The 21,747-nt window shown below is 38.2% G+C and overlaps 1 protein-coding gene across 7 annotated transcripts in view; it reads right to left on the bottom strand.

Moving 5' to 3' along the window:
• The window catches only part of elmo1 (engulfment and cell motility 1 (ced-12 homolog, C. elegans)), an 87,956-nt gene that overhangs the window by 34,245 nt on the left and 31,964 nt on the right, over nt 1-21,747 (bottom strand). For 2 of the 7 annotated variants that reach the window (XM_077196193.1, XM_077196194.1), the window contains exons 2-14: nt 17,609-17,740; nt 16,935-16,975; nt 15,711-15,783; nt 15,550-15,600; nt 13,561-13,730; nt 9,594-9,629; nt 6,427-6,526; nt 5,429-5,580; nt 5,010-5,088; nt 3,345-3,386; nt 3,127-3,177; nt 2,740-2,862; nt 2,442-2,570 (exon numbers count right to left, since the gene is read on the bottom strand). In XM_077196193.1, the coding sequence (XP_077052308.1) occupies nt 2,442-2,570; nt 2,740-2,862; nt 3,127-3,177; nt 3,345-3,386; nt 5,010-5,088; nt 5,429-5,580; nt 6,427-6,526; nt 9,594-9,629; nt 13,561-13,730; nt 15,550-15,600; nt 15,711-15,783; nt 16,935-16,975; nt 17,609-17,686 (1,125 nt within the window). In that variant the 5' untranslated portion in view covers nt 17,687-17,740. The remainder of the gene's footprint in view (nt 1-2,441; nt 2,571-2,739; nt 2,863-3,126; nt 3,178-3,344; nt 3,387-5,009; nt 5,089-5,428; nt 5,581-6,426; nt 6,527-9,593; nt 9,630-13,560; nt 13,731-15,549; nt 15,601-15,710; nt 15,784-16,934; nt 16,976-17,608; nt 17,741-21,747) is intronic. The other 5 variants (XM_077196196.1, XM_077196197.1, XM_077196199.1 and 2 more) reach the window with 3 other exon arrangements.

Genomic DNA, 21,747 nt, shown 5'->3' with positions numbered 1-21,747 from the left:
TTTGAGTAGTTGAGTCGAGATAAGAGAAGTGTTACATTGGTTCCAGTCTGTGATTCAGAAACAGGCCTGTATATCCCCGATGGATGACAAAGGCCCAGCAAGCTCTCTGCAAATGCTACGACTGCGATATCGGCTCCCTCTGCTCGACCGTCTACTTCAAAATAATCTGCGCTTTTCAGAAAATGTGAGATGGCTGGCTTTGAGGATGAGGGCTCTGTGGCTGCCTGACTGGATTTAGGGTTTGCCAATTATGCTGTGTTTGCTTTTGGATGGACCCTGGTGAGTCTGTGGCGCTGAATAGACGAACCACAGAGTAAAAACATGGCTGATTACTCACAGACAGTGAAACAGAGACAGAGGATACGTTTGGAAGGGCATACTAACTTAGTACAATTGCAGTTTGAAGTATGTGTACTGTGCAAAAATGCCATTTTTCATGTATGGAATAAATAAGCAGTATGTAACAGAACAAAATTATGTATCCCACAATGCAATATTACATTTCAAAGGAACTGCAAGTAATACCAATGTTTTTGGTATTACCTCTTCTTAAATCAGCAAAAGGAATAGCTAATCCCAAAATTATAATTTACAGTCTTTAATGTCATGTTGTTATGAACTAACTTTCTTTTTCCCATGGAACACAAAAAGAAACATTTCGAACAATGTTCACACTGCTCTTTTCCATACAATGGAAGCGTTAAGAGACAGCGGGATGCCAAAAGTTCGGTAAGGGGTCAGATTATAAAAGAAGTCACTTCTTCCCATCAAGACCATTCATTTGATCAAAAATATAGTAAAAACATTTATATTGTGAAATTTAAAATAACTTTTAAGCATCATTCCTCCAGTCTTCTGCATCTCATGATCCTTCAGAAATCATTCTAAATGTGCTGATTTGGTGCTCAAAAAATATTTCCTATAATTATATAATATCATTATACTTAAATTTTGTGGAAATCATGATCATTCCAAATAAATAAAAAAACAGCATTTTTTTTTAATAGTAGACATTTAAAATGTTACAAATTATTTCTGTCACTTTTGATCAATTTAATGCATCCTTGCTGAATTTTGTTTCTTTAAATCACCTTTTGTTTATCTTACCGACCCTAAACTTTTGAGCGTTAGTTTATATAAGTTATAGAGTGCATAGCATACAGTATATAATGCACAGTATGGAGTATGCAAGATGCTAATATCCCATTCTAAACACAGTCAGCCAGAGGCAAAGTCCACTGGCAGCTCACAGTACTTAAAAACACGTCTGTGGCGAGGGCACTGGAGACCAATTTCCCATCCATCAACTTGACAATGCCCTGAGAGAGTTGGAACACAGCCCTCATTAGCAACACTGTTGCCTTAACTCCACACTTCTCCTAAAACACTGTTAAAATGTTGTCTAGACCCTCAGAGTCACTTGTCATTTGACATTGGTGGCAAGGGAAACGTTTGTGTGTGTGTGTGTGATCTGGAGGTGTTAACACTGCAGGAGGAGTTTAGGGAAGGTCTTATCTTCAGACAACACACGGCACTGTGAAATAGGTCTTAGTGAACCTCAGAAGTTTACCGGGGTTTAGGAGCACATGAAAACTTTAGTCTTGCCCCCTTCAGGCTACCCTCCGCAATATGCTTCTGCTTCATGGGCCTTTCCTGTTTCTACTCCTCTTCACACCTACCTTGGCCTCTCATTCTCCCTCTTTCCTGCTGCTTTCATGTTCTGAATCTGATATCAGATTAAAGTATGTATATAAAAATGTAGAATATTTTTTCACCCTTTTCATTATATTTGACATCATATTTTTGTATCTCAAATTATATTTTCAGCATTACAGTTTAAGGGAAAAATGAGCAAAACATGAAAATAATAATCATCTGAATGTTTGCCAACAAAATAATAATTAATATTTCCTTCATATTGCCCAGGCCGTAATGTCGCTGCTTGAAACCTGGCTGACAAGCTCACATGTGGAAAAAAATATAGTGTCAAAATATGACAGATTGACTGGCGGCATCTCTGCCATCTGGGCATGTCTGATGAGGTACCCTGTTTGATGTGCAAAAGGAGAGAGCACTGGATATTTTGTTGCAGTGAAATGTGTCAAACAAATTTGATAAAAGACCTCTGAATGTTCTGAGCTTAGCCGAGCCTCAATGGATTCTGACAATGCTTTGAACTATGCAATTATAGTGATGTTATATGGGGACAAACAGCTTTAGCTAAACAATTCCAGGTCATTGTTCAGGAATTTCTTCATGCAGCTATTTGATTGGGGCTTTTTCTCAATTTTTGGAGCTTGCACCCACATACTGAAATGTATCTTCACCACACAGTTTATTAAATGACCGAGGATTACTATGAAAAACATTTAGATTTGTTTGCCAGTTCTGTCAATTTAGAGCTAGCAAATAGTATAACAATGGAATGTATGAAAACTTACAATAAAGCCCAGTTTTTTGTAGTCTCGTGTGTACATGGACTTGCGCTTCTCAATGCTGCCGCTGTTGTTGGACTCGCACTCAACGTCAAAAGCAATCCTGCGCAGCTCGAAGATGATGTCCCTCTGAGCCTTCACAAACACAGTTATGAAACCATATTATTGCACAGCTATTTGATAAAATAATTCATAAATCATATCATATGTAATGTCCATTTATTAATTTGGCAAGCAGCTATATAATAAGAAGGGCTGAACATTGGTCTACGACTGTAAAAATTGTTCAGTGATAGAGTTTCACCTGGTCTTGAGGGTCCATCTTCGTCATCATGCGGTCCTCCAAAAGGTTGAAAGTCAAGACTTGTAGCACATAGAGCTGGTGTGCCATCTCATCATTTATAGGTTTGTTACTCCTGATCACATTCTGACAAATGAGAAAGAGAATGTTAGACAGATGGAGAACGTTTGACTGCTGTGGAGATGGTATCATGACTTTTCCAGTCATTTATGATTAGGGTTAAAGAATATATTATTACTATTATTATTACTGCTAATACCTCTACTACTTCTAAATACTAAAAACAAACTACTACATCAATTACAGGTAAACAGACCCAGAGAGAGAGATTTATGTTCAGATTGGCATACTACTTGTACTATTTTTGCAGTATGCATACTGTGCACTTACACTGAGGATGATTGAGCGCAGCTGCTTCTGTGCTAGAATGTGAGCCATCTCCTACGATCAAACAAAACATTGAGTCACCTTAAATCTCACACATTCACACACACACACAAATACACATCTTTAATAACCTCTTTAAAAGGTACAGCTCTACAAAACAGCTCAGTCAAATATCAGTTAAATCACCTACAGATGGTTCACCTTAACTAGAGATCACTTACTGTTAGAGGACAATCAAGGATGTTCACATTGTCCTCATCAAACTACCATTACGAGCACAGCAAGGGGAGGAAATAATGAGAGAATGAGACCGAAAAAGAGAATAGAAAAGAAGCGAGAGAGAGAGAGAGAGAAAGCAGAGGCATTTTGTTAGTAGCACAGAAATGAGAGGTCAGCTAAACAGACCTGGAGAAACTGTAAATTGACATTTAGGATATGAGGCAGTTACATGAGCCCGCTGTGACTCCTAAGTCACTCACTTACTTAAAGCTGCTGTAAGCATTTTTTTTAGTACTACACAAAATATCCAACTGCCTGACAAATATCGCAAAAATAGGTGTCCTGAGAAACCACACAGCCCTGGGCTCTGTAAACAGGTACCATGTGTTAGCCAATCAGAACACTGATCAGTCGCTGTCTGACTCTGTCCGTCAATCATTTTGCATGTTCAGGTTCTGCTAACGTCAGGTCTTCGGCATATCTTTGGAGAGTGGGCGTTTGGTCGTAGAAATGATGGGCGATCTAATTTAGTGGCTTAGTCTAAGGGAAGTTAACAAGGTGGTTAGCATGGCTTACAGCAGCTTTAACTAAAAAAATTTATTTTTTATTTTTCCTTCACTTTAGTTAATCAAATTAAACACTACATCACTGTTAAGTACTGATTACAAAAAAGAAAAGTATTAAGGTGCTGTCACATTAGCTTCAAGGCCAAAAAAAGGTCCAGTGTTTATTGTCAATAGTGTAGCAATGTATGAAGCACAGATCGCTCAGAAGTCACTTTCAAACTAAGCAGCTCTCTGACAGTTAACGTGGCAAATTCGAGCGACAAAATCTGTGTGGCGAAATCTTTCACTCACAAATTCATGATCGTGTGGATTCCTATTGAAATTACTGGATTTTACACTTGAAAACTCGCAGAAAATCTGTAAATGTGACCACACCTTTAAGGATTGTTGTCTCACTCATTCGACTCAGTTGGCTATTAAGAAAAACAGTCATTTAATAAGGGCGGAGGAAAGGAAAAGGAAATGATCTGAGGTGAAAAACAAACACATTGCTCACTTACAAAACACACAAACGGACACTCACACACATACAGGTACAAAATAACAAAATGATGCCAAATGAAATGACATACTTGCATGACTTTACACAAACAGCACCTCTTACACTTCGTTCAAATCTTGCAGCCAATGAGATTGCTTGCTCAACATTTAAATAGACTGGTTCAGTGTTTGCTCCACCTCCCCCGCTCCACCTGCCTAGATCTACTACAGGATGGTCTATTTATGCAGCAGCAGCATATCTTACATGCTCCCAGAAACGTGTCTCTGTATCTGTTAGCTGTAGCAAGTCCATATATGCTCTGCTGCAGCAATAATAATTACAATCATCAGCAGAAGCAGTAGCATAGCAGATCTAGTCCGCCAATACCAAATACATTAATATGCCATATTCAATAACATGCAATATCGAGAGTTGTCAAGAAATAACGTTGTATGACACTATTGAAAGTTGTAGCTTGTTAAAACAATAATTTAGGCAAACATCGAAGACATTCGAGTGACATTTTCTCACGTCTTGCCTGACGAAGAAACTATCATTATTTAGTCTAGACAACAACAAACAAATGGAAAAAGTAGAAAATGAGTTTGTGTGTGCTGTACCTGTCTCTTCTCCTCAGGGGCTTTGAGGAACAATGCATTAATCACTGCAATAGTGTAAGTCTGAATGTCCTGATCCGTCCTGTTGCCAGAGAGAGAGAGAAAAAAAATGAAGAGAGCAAAAATTAAAGGTATAGTTAACCAAAAATGATCATCATTTACAAAAAAAAAGCATACAGTAACGAAGGGTTGTAAAGCACCAAAAGCTTGACGCCCAGATGTGCATATTCAAACTTGGCTGCATGCACTAACAATGGTGCATTTTGGTAATTTTTGGAGCCTGACAGTCATGCTTTTAATATATGGAGAAGAATAAATGACAAATGGGTAAGAATAAATGGATTAACATTTTCTTTAAATAAACTGAATACAATATGAGAACTATAATGCCAAAGAGATATCAATTATCCCTTCGCCCATACCCTTGCAGATGAGGGATGAGCTGGCCAATGGTGATTTCTTGAGCCACCTTCTGGTAGAGATCTTGACTGTTTAGGACCATTGATTCCAGGATGGCTAGAGACCTCTGGAGTACAGCAGTGTCCATGGCAGATTTACACACATAACTGGCAATCTAAGGATGACGTGACAAGTTAAAAAGAATTGAATGCAAAGAAATGCAGATTTTAAATCTTTTAAAGCTAGAGTTCCATCAAAATAAAGCATAAACGCAGTACGATTTATTGTTTTATGACATTTTTATCAAATTTTAATCAAACACATTATGTTCAGCTGAAGCCCCAACTCAGTGACAACATAGTGCATTTTATTTTATTTCATAATGTAAATCTATGTTTATGTATTATGTTAATTGCACTTCTGGTTCTATAGTACCAAAGTCAATGTTTTTGTTTTTAATTGGCTTTTGGTTATATGCCTGAAATAAGATCACAAGCTCAAGATGTTTTTACTTTTCATCCTTCGACATAAAATAGATAAGTTATACACCCTTGAGACTTTTAAATAATAACAATTATTATTATTATTTGTTACATTTATATAGCGATTTTCTCGGCGCGTGGAAAAAAATTACATGGATTACACTGTTTACATGGAATGGGGGAAATCTCCTCAAACACCACAAATGTGCAGCATCCACCTATAGATGATGCGACAGCAGCCATTTTGTGCCAGAACGCCCACCACACACCAGCTTATTGGTGAAGAAGAGAGAGAGAGATGAAGCCAATCAGTATATATGGAGATGAGTAGGAGGCCATGATAATGGACAGAGGCCAATGGGCTAGGATGCCAGGGTTAAACCCCTACTGTATTTTCAAAGGACATCCTGGGATTTTTAAAGACCACAGATAGTCAGGACCTCGTTTAATGTCTCATCCGAAGGATAGATAGAGATTCTTTGACCGCATAATGTTCCCATTACTATTTTGGGGTGTTAGGACCCACACAGACCACGCACCTTCTTGATGAAGGCCACAGAGAAGGTGTCCCAGGAGACAATGCCATGGTCCATGAGCTCCACAAAGGCCGTCAGTGTAAAGGAGAGCAGGTCACCAAAGCTATAAAAGACAAAACAAATGCCACTAGCCAGGTCTCTACCGCTCACCTGCACTGAAAGAACAGCTAAGCTTCTGCCTTTCAGAGCGAGAGTGAGTGAGAAGAAGCTGGAGAACATGGAGTCAGCCCAGCTGATGTCCCTGTCCTTCAGAAGAGCAGCCAATGCCAGAGCGTTTGGCAGCAGGAGCAGCAGCAGTGGAATTACAATGGTATCATGCAGCAGTTTGTTTGGGACATTATAGTTATGAGGAATGGACACACAATAGAATATGATAGTCTTAGAAGGAATATTGTAGGTTAAATACAACTTAAAGGGAAAGTTCATCCAGAAATGAACATCATGTCATTATTTGTTCCAAACCTGAATGACTTTCTTACTTTTGTGGAACAGAGGGTTATTTTAGTATTTTATTACTAGTATAGTATTTGTTAATATTCTGAATTAACTTTATTTTTTTTATTATTATTGTTTATATATCTATATAGCTTTAATTTATTTTATTGCAGTTTTAGTCATTTTAGTACTTCATCTTTATTTCAGTTAGTTTAACTATACCAGTTAGTTTTTTAATAGTTTTAGTAAACAATAGCATCAATGGTGAAACCCAATTTTTTATGTCCATAAAAAGTCATACAGGATTGGAACAACTTCCATAAACAGCATCTGTAGCATACTGTTGATTAACAGAAAAATATTTTGTCGAATTAATTTGAAGAAAGAAAAAAACAGGACCTTTACTGGACAACCATACAGTCATACTACCATGTCACTGATGCTGTTGATACTAGCGTAATTTGTATTAAACCTCAAATATTCCTTTAAGTAATTAGACAGGGACTTAATGACTTTGTAGTTTTGAGTAAAAAAAAAAAGAAAGACCTATTTTAAATAAATTATCGTCTAGCTAAAAACTAATTTCTAATCCTCATTATGGGTGCTTCTCAATTGGAAGGCTGCGTCCTAGTAAGGCTGTATATCTCGGATGACCCGTCATCAAGCTCAGTCAAAGGAAGTCTCAATCTCGATCTTTTGGAGGCAGCCTTCGTTTTGTGTCCTTCATTCAGCTTATTTTGAAGGATGCATCAAGTGTATCCTTCACGTCCTTCAAATCACCCACAATCCTCTGCACACATACCAATTCACAAAGAAGAATTGCCAGAAAATGAAATTGTCCAATTTCACTACGCATTTCGACAATAAAATATTCTGGAGATAAAGACATTGTTAGGGCCCGAGCACCGATGGTGCGAGGACCCTCTTGGAATTGCTCTGTTTATTTTTGTTTTTTTCTTCTTAAATGAATCACATAATGCTAAACTGTGCATAATGTAAACCACTGGGAGACCGCAGATGGTCGTCATTGCCTGTACAGCATTCAAATAATTATTTTAATTGTATTTTTCCATTGTGACCCCAGGGGTGAAAACATGTATGACATAGCCATGTGCACTTACTAGACTATCTTACTATAAAAAAAATGCTGAGGACTTTCGCCTACAAACCACAGAAGGACTGGACTAGGAAGGACACAGCCTCACTAGGATGTAGCCTTCTGTTTGAGAAGCACCCTATGTGCCACAGCTTTTTTCACAGATTTTTGGCTTTAAATGAATAACACTGCCCCCTATCGCCACAAATACCTCTGTTCATGCCTTTTCATTATTCCTCATAACGAAAATACAGGAGGAACAAAAAGTTACAAAAAAAGCCAGCTTATGGGGAAAAAAAAGAAAAAAGAAAGACTTGATCTAAAGTTACAAAAACATAAATACAAATAACATTTTTAAAGTAACAGAACATAAAAGGCAGAAATGAAACAGGAATTACTTAAGGGGTTAGTTCACCCAAAAATGAAAATGATCCCATAATTTACTCACCCTCAAGCCATCCTACAGTAGGTGTATATGACTTCCTTCTTTCAGCCAAACACAATCAGAGTTATATATAAAAAAATATATATATATATATGGCTCTTTCAAGCTTTATAATGGTAATGAATAGTAACTGAGATTTTGAAGTCCAAAAAAAGCACATCCATCCATCAAAAAAGCAATCCATTCGGCTCCAGGAGGTTAATAAAGTAAATAAGCCATGCGTCAGATCAGAGGTCAGCGATTCTTTATAAAGTTATAAATATGGATATTTTTCAAACAAAAACGCATCGCTTCAGAAGGCCTTTATTAACCCACTGGAGCCATATGGATTATTTTTATGAAGGTTGGATGTGCTTTTTTGGGCTTCACAATCTCAGTTACTTGGAAGAGCCAGGATATTTTTTAATATAACTCTAATTGTGTTTGGCCTAAAGAAGAAAGTCATATACACCTAGGATGGCTTGAGGGTGAGTAAATCATGCGATCATTTTCATTTTAGGGTGAACTAACCCTTTAAGCAGCCTCCACTCAGCTTGATGTTGAGTATTTATATAGCACGGAGTTAATACAGCATGAGTAAGACCTCATAATAAAAAGACATTAGTTTGAACAGCAAATTATAAATGTACCACTGGGAGCAGGAAGTATTTGCAGCTGGAATTGGGCAAAACCCTACAAAAAAAAATGTCCATGGTGGCACTGAGGAAGGATAAAATATCACAAGGGGATATTTCGTGTTGAGGAAAATAGTTTCTGGTTGTTTATGACAACCAATTTGAGAGGTATCCTGGGCAAAGGGATTTTTTGAGGGAAAAAAGCAGTGTTTTGATAAAGTTTAAGAGGGATAGTTGATGTTACAATTATATGAAAATGTGAGCGTAGATTCTTGTCGATGAGTGGGGAACAAAAAAAACAAAACAAGAAGACGTTTCCCAAAAGTGATTCGTGCACAGCTTCCCCTAAAGCACCAATGTTGCCCAATACCACATGCAAAAGAAAGAAAGACAGCTGATTTGTTACATGGAAATAATCATCCAAACAAAAAATGGTAGTGACTGCAGCAGTTGCCAAGTGTTTCCATCACTTTGATTGGTTTTGAGCACTGAGGCCAAAGCCCGATCATGCAGAGATTTCGGCCCGGAGATTAGAGGGTAAGTGACAGGGGGGTTATCCAGCTCGAGGGGAGGGGCTTACCAGGGCTTCATTATCTTCTGTAGTTTCTGATACCGTCTGAAAAGATTTAGAAACTTTGACGTCAGGGAGACAGAAACACTTGCATAGTCTTGGTCCAAATATTCCTTTATGAACCCATTATGACATTTACATTAGGAAAATCTGTGGAAAACCCATTGTTATGGTTACACAAGCTTTAAAACAGAGTACAGTATATCTTAAACATCCAGTGCAGCATTGAGAGAAAAACATAGCTGAACATTTAAAAACCTTTCTGAGAGACACAAAGCATGCAAAGCAGAACTGTGGGAGAAGCACAATGCACACTGCCAACACACGCATTTAATGCACAACGTGTGCTTAACTCCCTGTGGTGGTTATGAGCAAGTGTGAAGGATTACCAAAGGTATCCATTACAAATCATCATGCATTATATTGCATTTATTTATGACTCAAACGTGGTTCTTGTTTCCTCTCATGGTCCTGTCAGCAGGGCTATAATCCAGATATTACTCATCGTGTTTGGTCATTAAAGATGAGGCACGTTGCCTGTTTTGCCGTGTCATTTCTTACCTAATGACTTGCACTGTACTTTTAAAACCCATTTACTTTCAAAAGTTACATTTGTGACCGGAATTTGTGTTTACAGATAGAAGGGTCTGAAAAGCGGGTTGTTGATGTATTTTTAACGCAGAGTTTTCAACTATAATTATAAGTGCAGACGGTCTTGAAAATACGTTCACGTGAACGGTTTGCCCCTTGGAGGATAACGTCTGTCAAAGCTCCAAAATACAAAACATAAAACTGGTCAAAATACTGATACAATAGATACAACTGTGGATATAACGTTTAAATAGTCTATTAGTTTAATATATTACATTCATGTTAGTGGTCACAACTATGGGAAAACACAGAGCCTCATTTGTAAATGCTTATAAAATGACATATTTCAAAGTACTGTTACAATAAGTGAAGCAAGCTAAAAATAAAAAATGTATTGCTGTATTTAGCATTTATTCATGGTTTATCATATCTTTTTTTTCCTTCAAACAACTAGAACAATTGTTAATATGCATACACACACACACACACACCATGAAATCCTTAAAAGTAATAAATATGAATGCAATAAATACAATAAATAATACATTTCTTTTTAATTAGACTTGGCTCCACTAAATGTGAAGCTACAAACTTTGTAGTCAAAATTTTATTGATCAACTGTGCCAATTTTGACTATGTACTTTCCTACGGGTTACAATTTGTGACCAAAAATAAATTAATACTTTCGACTTTTAAAGCCTTTTTAAAGCAGTTTGTTTTATTGGCCAATCCAAAGACTAAAATACATATGTACACTTAGCTAGGAATAATTTAGGATTAAATTGGTTAATAATCAACTGGTATAATAATAATCAACTGCCTATATTTGTGTCTGACAAATATAATAGTTTGGTATTATCAATCTTCACTAATAGCACCAGTATAAAGACATCCAAAACAAATTCTCTGGCAATCAAAACACTGTTACAACTAATTTTAAAAATGCAAAACATTTTACAGGGCATAAAGTTACTTTCTGAATCTTTAACTGTTATCAACAACCTCAATCAGAGTGCTACTGTGGCACATGACCAGTAGAGGGAGCCACTACACCACTACCTCTCAACCGGCTGCATTCATGCCCCATGATGTAAGAGTACTCGCTCCGTATCCTCAAGAGTGTCGTCATGCTCAAGTCTTTTGAATAATCATCGCCTGGTCAGCGGCTAACAGGAATCCACGGCAAGAATTTGAAACAGTGTGTACTTGTGTGCATGTGCGTGTCCACTTGGATTCTTAACGCTATGAAAGGACTGCATAGAAACCCACACATAGGCTCTTTGAGGTCAGGAGCTGTTGACACAGAGCTGCCTTATATAAAACATACCCATGGAAATCATTTTCATGGTCAGCTCTTGAAATGTTGAAACACCTCAGCTGGCGGCGCAAAGCTCCGATAAGTAAAAACGCAGCTATTGATTCAGTGAAATAAAACCAACATCCCAACGGCAGCATAATTTCCCTTAACCGGCTGAGCACCAGAGGGAAATCACTTTTGCTCATGCAAGAAAATTCATGTATCAGGCAATTCAGATAAATCTTCTTCCACAACTACATGAAAACAGCCATTGGAATAGTATGACCTTGACAAATGAAGCACGGACAGGCATAATTAGGATAGCATGTAACGGAAAAACAAAAGCACAAGCCTGTGAAGTTGACCAGCTGTAGAGGAGACATCCAGTTTGACAGACAACCCTGTCTTTTTTTTCTTTTCTTTTAAACAATTTCTTCCCTCTAGCTGTCTTGAAAGTGTATCTTCCTAGCCGCCTTTGTTTTTCTTTAGTACATTATTATTCCTCGACTCTGCCTCTAAGTGTGTTTCTCTAGTCCCAGTTTTCTCCCTCCATGTTTCTCTCTCTTCGAAGGCAGTTTGTGTCTGCTGGCAGAGCTCGGCCTCCTCATGGGACCGTCCGTATAGGAGTTGAAAAAGTGCCAGCTCAGCAGACAGTCTATCTCCGCTTTAACCTTCAACTGAGATGGTCAGGCCACACGGCTGCTTTATATCACAGAGGAGACTGGAGGACGGAGTGAAATGTATACACTTCATTTATTATTTATAGGCCACTGTCTGATATAAGCATTCTACAGTTTATTTGGATGAATGTGCAGTTTACCTCTGATGTGATTAAGTTGCCTTATATTGGAAGGCACATTGTTTGTGTTCAGCTTCAAACGAAATACTACAGTGTCCTCAATCACAACATTTGCTCTCAAAGAGTCAAACTCAACAAAGTGTGTGAAAACAACACCACACAACAAAGTGTGATCAAACACAACACCACACACTCAGACACAACATTGTGTCCTCAAACACAACACCACACAACAAAGTGTGATCAAACACAACACACTCTCAGACACAACATTGTGGGCTCAAACACAACGCAACAACGTGCCCTCAGTGTTGTATTGTGTCAGAGAGCAAGTTGTTTTGTGTTTAAAGACACTGTTGTTTTTGAGGGAACACTGTTGTGTGCATATGTGATTGAAAGCACATTTTGTATTTGAGGGAACATTGTTATTTATGTTGTGATTGAGGACACTTTGTTGTGTTGGGTTACAAGGAGCATTTTTTGTGTTGTTTTGTGTTTTACGGCATGTTGCGTTATGTTTGAAGGTGTGTCGCTGTGTTGTGTTTTAAGGCACTGTGTATTATCAATGCCAAATCATTGTGTTTTTGTTCTCATTGAGAATAATCTACTAGCTTTCACAAGTTTGGAGCTGGTATGTTTATTTTGTCATTTTTTATAAGTCCCTTATGCTCACCAAGGCTACATTTATTTATAAAAATACTAACAGAAATATTGTGAAATATTATTACAATTTAAAATAACTAATGTTATCTATTTTATTTGCTAATTTCTTATCATTCTCATAATGTTAAATCAGTTGCTGCTTAGTGCTTAATATTTTTGCGGATGAGGAATCAATTTTATGGAGAGTTCAAAACAACATTTATTTGAAATAATAAAAACAAAACTGACTTCAGCTAAACACCAGCCGAAATGTATCATTTTCCTGTTATCACAGTAAAGTTGCTTTAAAAAAATCTGTATTGTATAAAGTACTATTTAATGCATCCCCGCAGAATAAAACTATTATTTACTTTAACAAAAACATCTTACTGACCCCAAACTTTTATTTTTGTTTACTGGGATTTGAAGACTCCTATTGAACAACATCTCAGAATCTCACTGAGAGATTTGAATGGGGTACAATCATCACAGGGTACGGTGCAAGTCACAGGCCAAATCTTTATTCGAGTTTTAATTTGCTTAAGCCCTGCTAAGGCAACAAACCAATGAGTGAATATCAAGAGCACTGTAATGAAAACAGAGAGATACGAGGAAAGGCAGCCAGAGGAACAAAAACCTTTACTTACTCTGTGCCGCTCTCCACCATCTGTGTGAGCAGCGAGATGCCGTCAAGGTTGATGAACTCCTGAGCAAAGGTGATGTCTCGTGAAGAGTTGGCCAGATCCTTCAGAGCGTCCAGCTTCATGTCCATGCTGGACGACTGGATGCGCTCGTGCAGCTGCTGGGCCATCTGGGCCTGTTACCATGGCCACAGAAGAGGCGTGTAAGTGAGAGTTTGACGGATCCTCGTGTAAGAGGTCAGGCTTTTTAGTCACACAACTCAAGGAAGAAGGCGAGACTACACTTCTCTAAATCACTGTCTCGCCGAATCAATAATGATTGCATCATTCAGTATTTAGCATGTCAGTGTGTGTTCAATATCGACGATTACTAAATTATAAAATATTCTGTAAGTTATATTCAAATAAATTAAAAACTAGTTTAGTTAGTATAAATTTCCGCATTTGCAGTGGCCCTAAAAAGTATTTGGACATATAAGACACACTTTTAAAAAATCAATGAATATCATTGCATTTGAGAGTTATTTTAGAATAATTGTGATACTATTATAGTTTTTATTTATCTTTTTAATTGTTTTTTTATTCTTATATTTTATGTTGTTTTCTTTTCAATTTTAGTTACATTTTCAGTAATTTTGTTTTTGCCTTTTTTTTTAATTTGTTATATGCCTATATAATTTAATTATTTCATTTTTTGTTTGTTATTTTAGTAAATCAAATAGAAAGGAGAAATGTTGCCTAGCAATGCTGATTATATTATTTCAACTAGCTGAAATAAAATAGGTTAAGTGTTTTTTTTATTATATTTCAGTTAAAGTTTATTTTATTTCAAGATATATGTCTGTGTGTGTGTGTGTGTGTGTGTGTGTGTGTGTGTGTGTGTGTGTGTGTGTGTGTGTGTGTGTGTGTGTGTGTGTGTGTGTGTGTGTGTGTGTGTGTGTTTTCATTATCCATTATTAAACTACATGCAGCTACTATATTTAGCTACAAATAACTATTATCAATCTCTTTGATAGATTAGGTTGTACATTTTCTGACATGCTTTCTTTTTATCAGAATCTGTTCACTCAATTTAATAAAAAATATCCCATGTCTTTTAATTTCTATACCTTATTAGCATCCTTTTTATGGAAGTGTTTCTAAACTAAGCAAAATTCTAATTTTTTTTGTCAAAATAATAACAAACCGTTTTAATGATCTGACACAGATTTTAAAATTCAGTAAATATTAAGTAAAAATTTTGATTTAAGCCACCTGTAATGTTCTGATGTAAATGGAATATCTAGATATCCTCAACCACAAAAATAGAATAACATTTATATATTTTTAAAGTGTGGAACTTTTTGGGGCAACTGTTTCCATCTTTCTTCAAACTAAACTTGCATGCTTTGGTCATCTTAAAAAGCCGCATCATAACACACTTAATCACGAACACCATTGCTTTCTTCTATGAAACCTATCGAAGCCACACAGAGGACTGATGACTTAAATATCAATGGTGGTTGGTGCAAAACATCACAGGAAGAGAAACAGCCCTTGCTGTCATTATGCTGGAGGGGACGGTTTCAAATGTCACAGACATCAGCTTTAAATATCATCATCCCCAAGCTGCAAATTCAGATAGGTCATAAGAAAAGCGGTTTCTGAATGAAATATCTTTTCTAAAATAATTTGTTTCCAAAACGACAGTATATTTTTTTATAACAAAGAGCCAATCCCAACAATTTCTGTGTCCGACAGAGAGAAAAGAAGTGAAAATAATGACAGCTGGGCAAATTCACGCATTGACAGGTCATGCAAGAGTGTTTCTCAGCTGCTGCCTGACACTTTAGGAAGCTTTGGTAATATAACCTTTCACCCCTCACATCTGAAGGATTACAGGCCCCAGCTGGATGGGGCAGGGCTTCAGAGGATAAAGGCAGGTTCCTCCTGCTGATGTAGCTTTTATATACAGTATGTATTTCTGGCATCAGTAAACTCAAATGTGCTACTTACAGCAGACGTAGTAAGCCGCAGAATGGAGCCGTTTTTGATGTTGTTGCGATTCTGGGTTTAGAAAGAAAAAGAAAAATAAGAGGAGAAGAGGTATTGTTATAAAAAAAAATTAAATGAATGAGCTTAGCAATACAGATTCTTTTCGAGATTTTGCAATGAACCTTTTCGGTGATGTAGAAGTTGGTCGAGTCAGCATTCTGCAGGGAAAAGGTTTCAGGGTTTGGCAAGTTCCATCTAGTCAGAGAAGATTCAGATAAACATCTGAGATTGCTATACAGTGATGTTTGTTGCTGTGTAACAAAAACAATATCAGCATAATGCAAACTCTTGACGGGCAAAAAAAGGATTTCTTGGAAAAAACAGTCGGGAAATTCTATATATTATGTAAGGAATAATTGACTCTGGGCCATTGAATTATTAGAAAAATAATGCACACTCTAGGAGGTAATGCCGAAACGGAATTTTTGAGCTAGTAACGGAGACTTAAGCCAATGATAGCAGACTGCAGTTATTAATGCAATTATTGGAGAGAGAGAGAGAGAGAGAGAGAGAGGGAGAGGGAAAGGGAGAGGGACAGGGAGAGAGAGATATTAAGCGTAAAAGTAATTACCTGAGTCTGTGCATCTCTCAAGTCAAATTAGTTGTCTCTACTTATAGCGAAACTGTATGTTTATCTGCTTCAAGAACAGCGTTGTTATTACCCTAGTGAGAGATGTCATGAAGCTTTTAAGTTGAGCAAAGCTGACAACACGTTTCTATGCGAGTGTTTGTTCGTACTGTATGCATTTGTGTTTGAGTGGAAGAGAGAAAGAAAGAAAATGTGCTTTCCATACATAATTTAAAAAAAAATGGCAAACAAACATTGAAATAATTTGATATTTTTATCCTATTGATTACTATATTTATTTGCTTGGTCAGTGTCGTTGTGGGTTTTGGTTATTTTACTGTTGTAGTCTGTAAGGACCTTTGAAATAACTGAAATCATTTGGCGAAGTGATATGGAACACTCCTTTATAGATCATCTTTGATTTTTAACAGGAATGATAAATATCTTTCCAGGAAATTTCAGAAGCCAAAGTAATCTAGGTGCTTTATGCAGCTTTATACAGATGCCACTGAAAACACAACAAGTCTTTCTCTCACAACCTCGTTTTTATACCCGTTATGGCACTGCTCTGAATAAGATTTATTAGGCATCACACAAATGTAAGATAAAAAGAAAATGCCTTCGAAACCGTTCCCTTAAGATATACATTCCCCTCGCATTTGCACGAATCATGTGAATTGTCTATTTCAATGTCAAGTTTGCAGGTATGAATGAACACAAAAAAAACTAATATATATATATATATATATATATATATATATATATGGTTGTTACTTACCCATCACACACTTCTTTAATGATGGCAGAGAGAGGCTTTTTCTGCAGCAGACAAAACAAAACAAGAAAAATGTTTGTTTTTTTTCCTCTAGTCTTAGAACTGAAATTCTACCTTATTTCTTTACGGCTAATAAACATTCTTCATACCCATTAAAACGGCTGCAATCAGTTTCTACAACTTTTAAGCAAACACTTGGTTGAGTCAAGTCGCAAAAACTCAAAAAGCAACAAATAATGAATAAAGGATTGCAGAATAAATATGAATGATTAATAAGGAACTTTAGGGGAATTATCCAAGGTTAGTCTTGATAGTTTTTATAGCACATATTCTTCATCATTCACACATGCATGCACATGTTAAAGGAATAGTTCAGTGAAAATCTTTTTTTATTCACAATGTGAATTAAAAAAAAAAAAACATATTACGTATTCTTCTGTGTAGCAAACAATTACTGGGGACTGGTTGTCTCTTATGGGCGTTTTGTTTTCTGATATCAACAGCCGTACTCATGAAATGTCATTGTATGGAAAGAAACAGGTTTAGAAGAACATGAAATGGATTAAATATTGACAGAATTAAATTATTTTACTATGGTAAAAATACGCAAGCATGCACTTCTGTAAGATACATAAACATGCGTATAGAATGAGATATAGTCAGCTATAGGAACTGACCTGGTCAATCTCCATAAGTTTGGGGAAGGCCCCCGGCCACTCGATGGCCACCTTCACGATGTCTGCTGGGGGTGGCATGGCTGCGCTGATGGAGGATGTGGCCGCTCACTGATGCCTGGCTGTCATCCAAGCCTGTAGAGGGAGACATAGGGTCATACTACGCATACTTATTTATCAAACACATCTCTTTTTCAGAAAACTGATTAGTACAACAAGGGATGTCAAAAGTACCAGTACTTTGGTAATGAGTCTAAAAAGGTAGCAATACCAGCAATTTTACAGTTTTTAAAATACATAGTTCCGTCTCAAGGTTTTTTATACAAACTGCATGCAAATCATACATTTTATCAATATAGATATATAATGGCATTGATAGTTCCATGCTTTACCAGTTGAGCTGCTGAAATTTTGTTTATTTAAAATATTTAAAAGCCCATGTAAAAGTGTGAAGCCATGTTTGCAGCTTTGTGACAAATTTTATTCTATACAACACTCAAGATCGCTTCAGAATAAGACAGCACACATTTATTCTAAACAATTATATAACATTCTCCTGATTATACTTTATATACAAATATGGAAATAAATTGGTTCTAATGTTTTTAACTATATTATTTTAAATCATATTAATAGTGTGAAAATGTAATTATCAATTAAGTACATTTCTGCTGTGAAATTAATTTAATGACCTTTTAGTCATAAATATTATATATATGATCTTTTAACATCCACCTTATCTGTTACAGCAACTCAACAGATTTCCTTATATTTGGTTAAAAAGCATGTTTAACCTCGGGGTCAGATCAGAGAGCTCTTTATGTCACTAGATTGCTTGCTGCTATACTGCGCAAAAGCTGACACTGAGGAATTCTTCTGGAAAACCTTGAAAAAGAATTTCAGGAATGCAAGGCTTTGGCTGGTGCTGTGTGAGAGATCCCCTCTGAACAAGAACATCCATCCTTTGTGACGTCTGATACTTGACATTTTAATTGCAATCTGCTAAAGTACGATCTACATAGGCTACTTGTGTCTATTGAACACTTTTATTATATTAGGTCTGAACTTTGCTTTTAAAACTAAAACTGTGGAGATCAACTGACATCAGACAATATATATATGTAACAATGTTCAGGGAAGAAGGAGGCGGGAACCGGCGAACAATCACACATACTTTATTTAAAATAAAATAAACAAACTAAAATACCGCCAGCAGCCCCTCGCGGACGACTGCTGGCTTACCCAAAATAAACATAATGGCCAGCAGCCCCTCGCGGACGACTGCTGGCTAAAATCAAACACAACTAAAACACAGGCCTGTTCCTCTCTCGATCATCAACGTCGTCGCTCCCCCTTTATGCTTCCGCTCCTCCGTGAGAGATGCGAGACCGGTTTGCTTCACAGGTGCTGCTCATTAGCAATCGCACCACCGGCCTCGCGCCGTTCTCTCACGTCCCTCGGCCGTCCCACGAGCCTGTGCCTACTCCCCCCCCCGGTGGCGGAGATCCCTGGGGGGTATGGACCGACAAGCCGAGGGAAACGGAGACGGAAGCATGAGGAGCGACAGATCGAGAGAAGGGAGAGAGGAAAAAAAAAAATTGGTCCGGTTCCCACAACGCGCTGCCATCTGGTCCCCCACCAGCTGGGCGATCTCCTCCGCGGTGCCTGGCGGTGACGCTGGGTAGCCCTCGGTGGACGGCTCGACGCTCCTCCGCCGCCCGGTGGACAGCGACGGCTCCTTGGGTTCCTAGGGCAGTCGGCAGGAGTCCCCCACTCCCTGCTCCTCCCCTTCACTGGTGGACGGCAGGAGGCTCCGGCCCACGGCGAGCGGCGCGACTCCCCCGCTCCCTCCCGGACGGCAGCCGCCCCTCCAACTCCCAGGCGGCCGGCAGCGAGCTCGACCGTCCCCCCGGCAACTCACTCCAGCGCACCGCCTCGAGCGTCCATGGCCGCGAGTCCCCCGCTCCCTGCTCCTCCCCTCGTTCGGCGGATGGCAGCAGGCTCCGGCCCACGGCGAGCGGCGGCGACCCGCGCACCATGCTCGATGGCACCGCGGATTCCCCACAGCAGCGAGGACTCTCTGACAGCGCGTTCCTCCCTCTTCCCGGGTTTCGGCACCAGTGTAACAATGTTCAGGGAAGAAGGAGGCGGGACACGGCGAACAATCACACATACTTTATTTAAAATAAAATAAACAAACTAAAATACCGCCAGCAGCCCCTCGCGGACAACGGCTGGCTTACCCAAAATAAACATAACGGCCAGCAGCCCCTCGCAGACGACTGCTGGCTAAAATCAAACAACTAAAACACAGGCCTGTTCCTCTCTCGATCATCAACGTCGTCGCTCCCCCTTTATGCTTCCGCTCCTCCGTGAGAGATGCGAGACAGGTGTGCTTCACAGGTGCTGCTCATTAGCAATCGCACCACCGGCCTCGCGCCGTTCTAGCGGTTTTAGCGGTTACAATTGACACTTCTACAAGCTAAATGTATCCACTATTATAGGCTTGTAGTAAAGTACTAATTATATATACAGTATAGGTCATAATTTGATTTTCAATCCAAAAAAACAACAACAACATACTCAATAGCTTCTTATGTAAAATTGCAAAAATGATTTTAATACAGGACCTTAACACAATATCTATGACTATCTATGAATTAAACATGACATTTTTGCAACTGTAACTTTAAGACTTCTAGTATGTAACTAAGACTTCTGTTACGATTGGCTTGCCTCAAAGGTCAACAGTATTGTTCAGTGGGCCAAGATGCTGATTCATGTATGTAAACAAAGACTGTCATATATTAATGTGCTCATGGTTGGAACATCATAATTATGACAACTTGACATGTTGACAAATGGCTCATTTTTGCAGTTTAGTTTCTATTAATGGTCTTGGTGGATTGCTGAGGGGAGCTTTGTATTGTGATTAGAGTATACTGATTTCCAAAGAGCAAGAGACATGTTGTTTTCCATGATATAGACTATTGGCCGAAGCGAGTGCACTATTTTCTTTCAGCCCATTTTCAGACAGAAATACAGAGTATCAGTGTGAGTGACAGTGAAAAGCAAATCTCTCTCTCTAAAGCACATTAACAAATCATTGCACTTTAAAAGACAGGAATTTTCTCTATAACTAGTAGTCGAACTATAAGTTAATTCTAGCACAATTTTCCTTAAGTATCTGGCCTGCAAAATGTACTAAATAACATAAGCATTTAAAGATAAATAACTGTCTGAAGTCTCATAAAAGGTACAATAGAAGCACAATGAAACAGTAAACCCTCTCCAAGAAAAGGTTAGGTGAGTCGATAAAGAGAAAGTGACATCCGCTAAAGCAATTTGTAAATTATTTAGTACTCCTGGCACTCGGGACAGAGCGGAACATCTTTGGTCCTTGAGGATAAACCCAGTTACATTTTTAATCCCCTGTTCCATAATGCATGGGGATGATTCTTGGAGAGAAAACAAGAACACACGCAGCCTGTGAAACAAGCATTCATTCAACCCATTCAAACAAGCTGCCATGTCACTCTGCCATGACTCATCCCATAATAATCTCCACAGACACAACCCAGGCTCTGTTGCTATGGCAGCTGTTCCATCAGAAGTTGCATCTCTCCAGGGTGGTTCGCTTGGTAATGTTTCATTCCTTGTAAGAAGTTGCCCCATTACAGATGGCATGCTTTCATTTGACAGAAGACAAATCTCATAACCAGGTTTTATGTAAAGCTCTCAGCTGTTGTTCAAATGGACAGACTAGCTGCACTCTTGTTTGAAACTGAGTTTAATTTTTAATCCATTGATCTTAAATGATTTGAGATACTGTAAACATAATTTGAGAGAAACAGAAGCTACATTTAATGCGTCTAGGCAACTTTTGTACAAAAGAGCAGAAACTACTCTTTATTTCCCACTGGCAGCGGAGTCTGTATCACACTGAACATGCCACAATGCATACTTAAGATGAATAGGGTGTGTTCACACTCGGCAGATTTGGTTAGATTAAAACGAATGCTGGTGTGATTGCTCTGTTAGTGCGGTTCATTTTAATAAGTGTAAATGTTGCCATCTGAACCCTAGTGCGCACCAAACAAGCGGATTGAGACCCATCTTTCTGCTTCCAAACAAACTCTGGT

Source organism: Siphateles boraxobius, unplaced genomic scaffold (genome assembly GCF_051911475.1).
Source record: "Siphateles boraxobius isolate OS27281-9 unplaced genomic scaffold, OSU_SipBor_1 35, whole genome shotgun sequence".
Taxonomy (NCBI): domain Eukaryota; kingdom Metazoa; phylum Chordata; class Actinopteri; order Cypriniformes; family Leuciscidae; genus Siphateles; species Siphateles boraxobius.
This window is presented reverse-complemented; position numbering and strand designations above follow the sequence as displayed.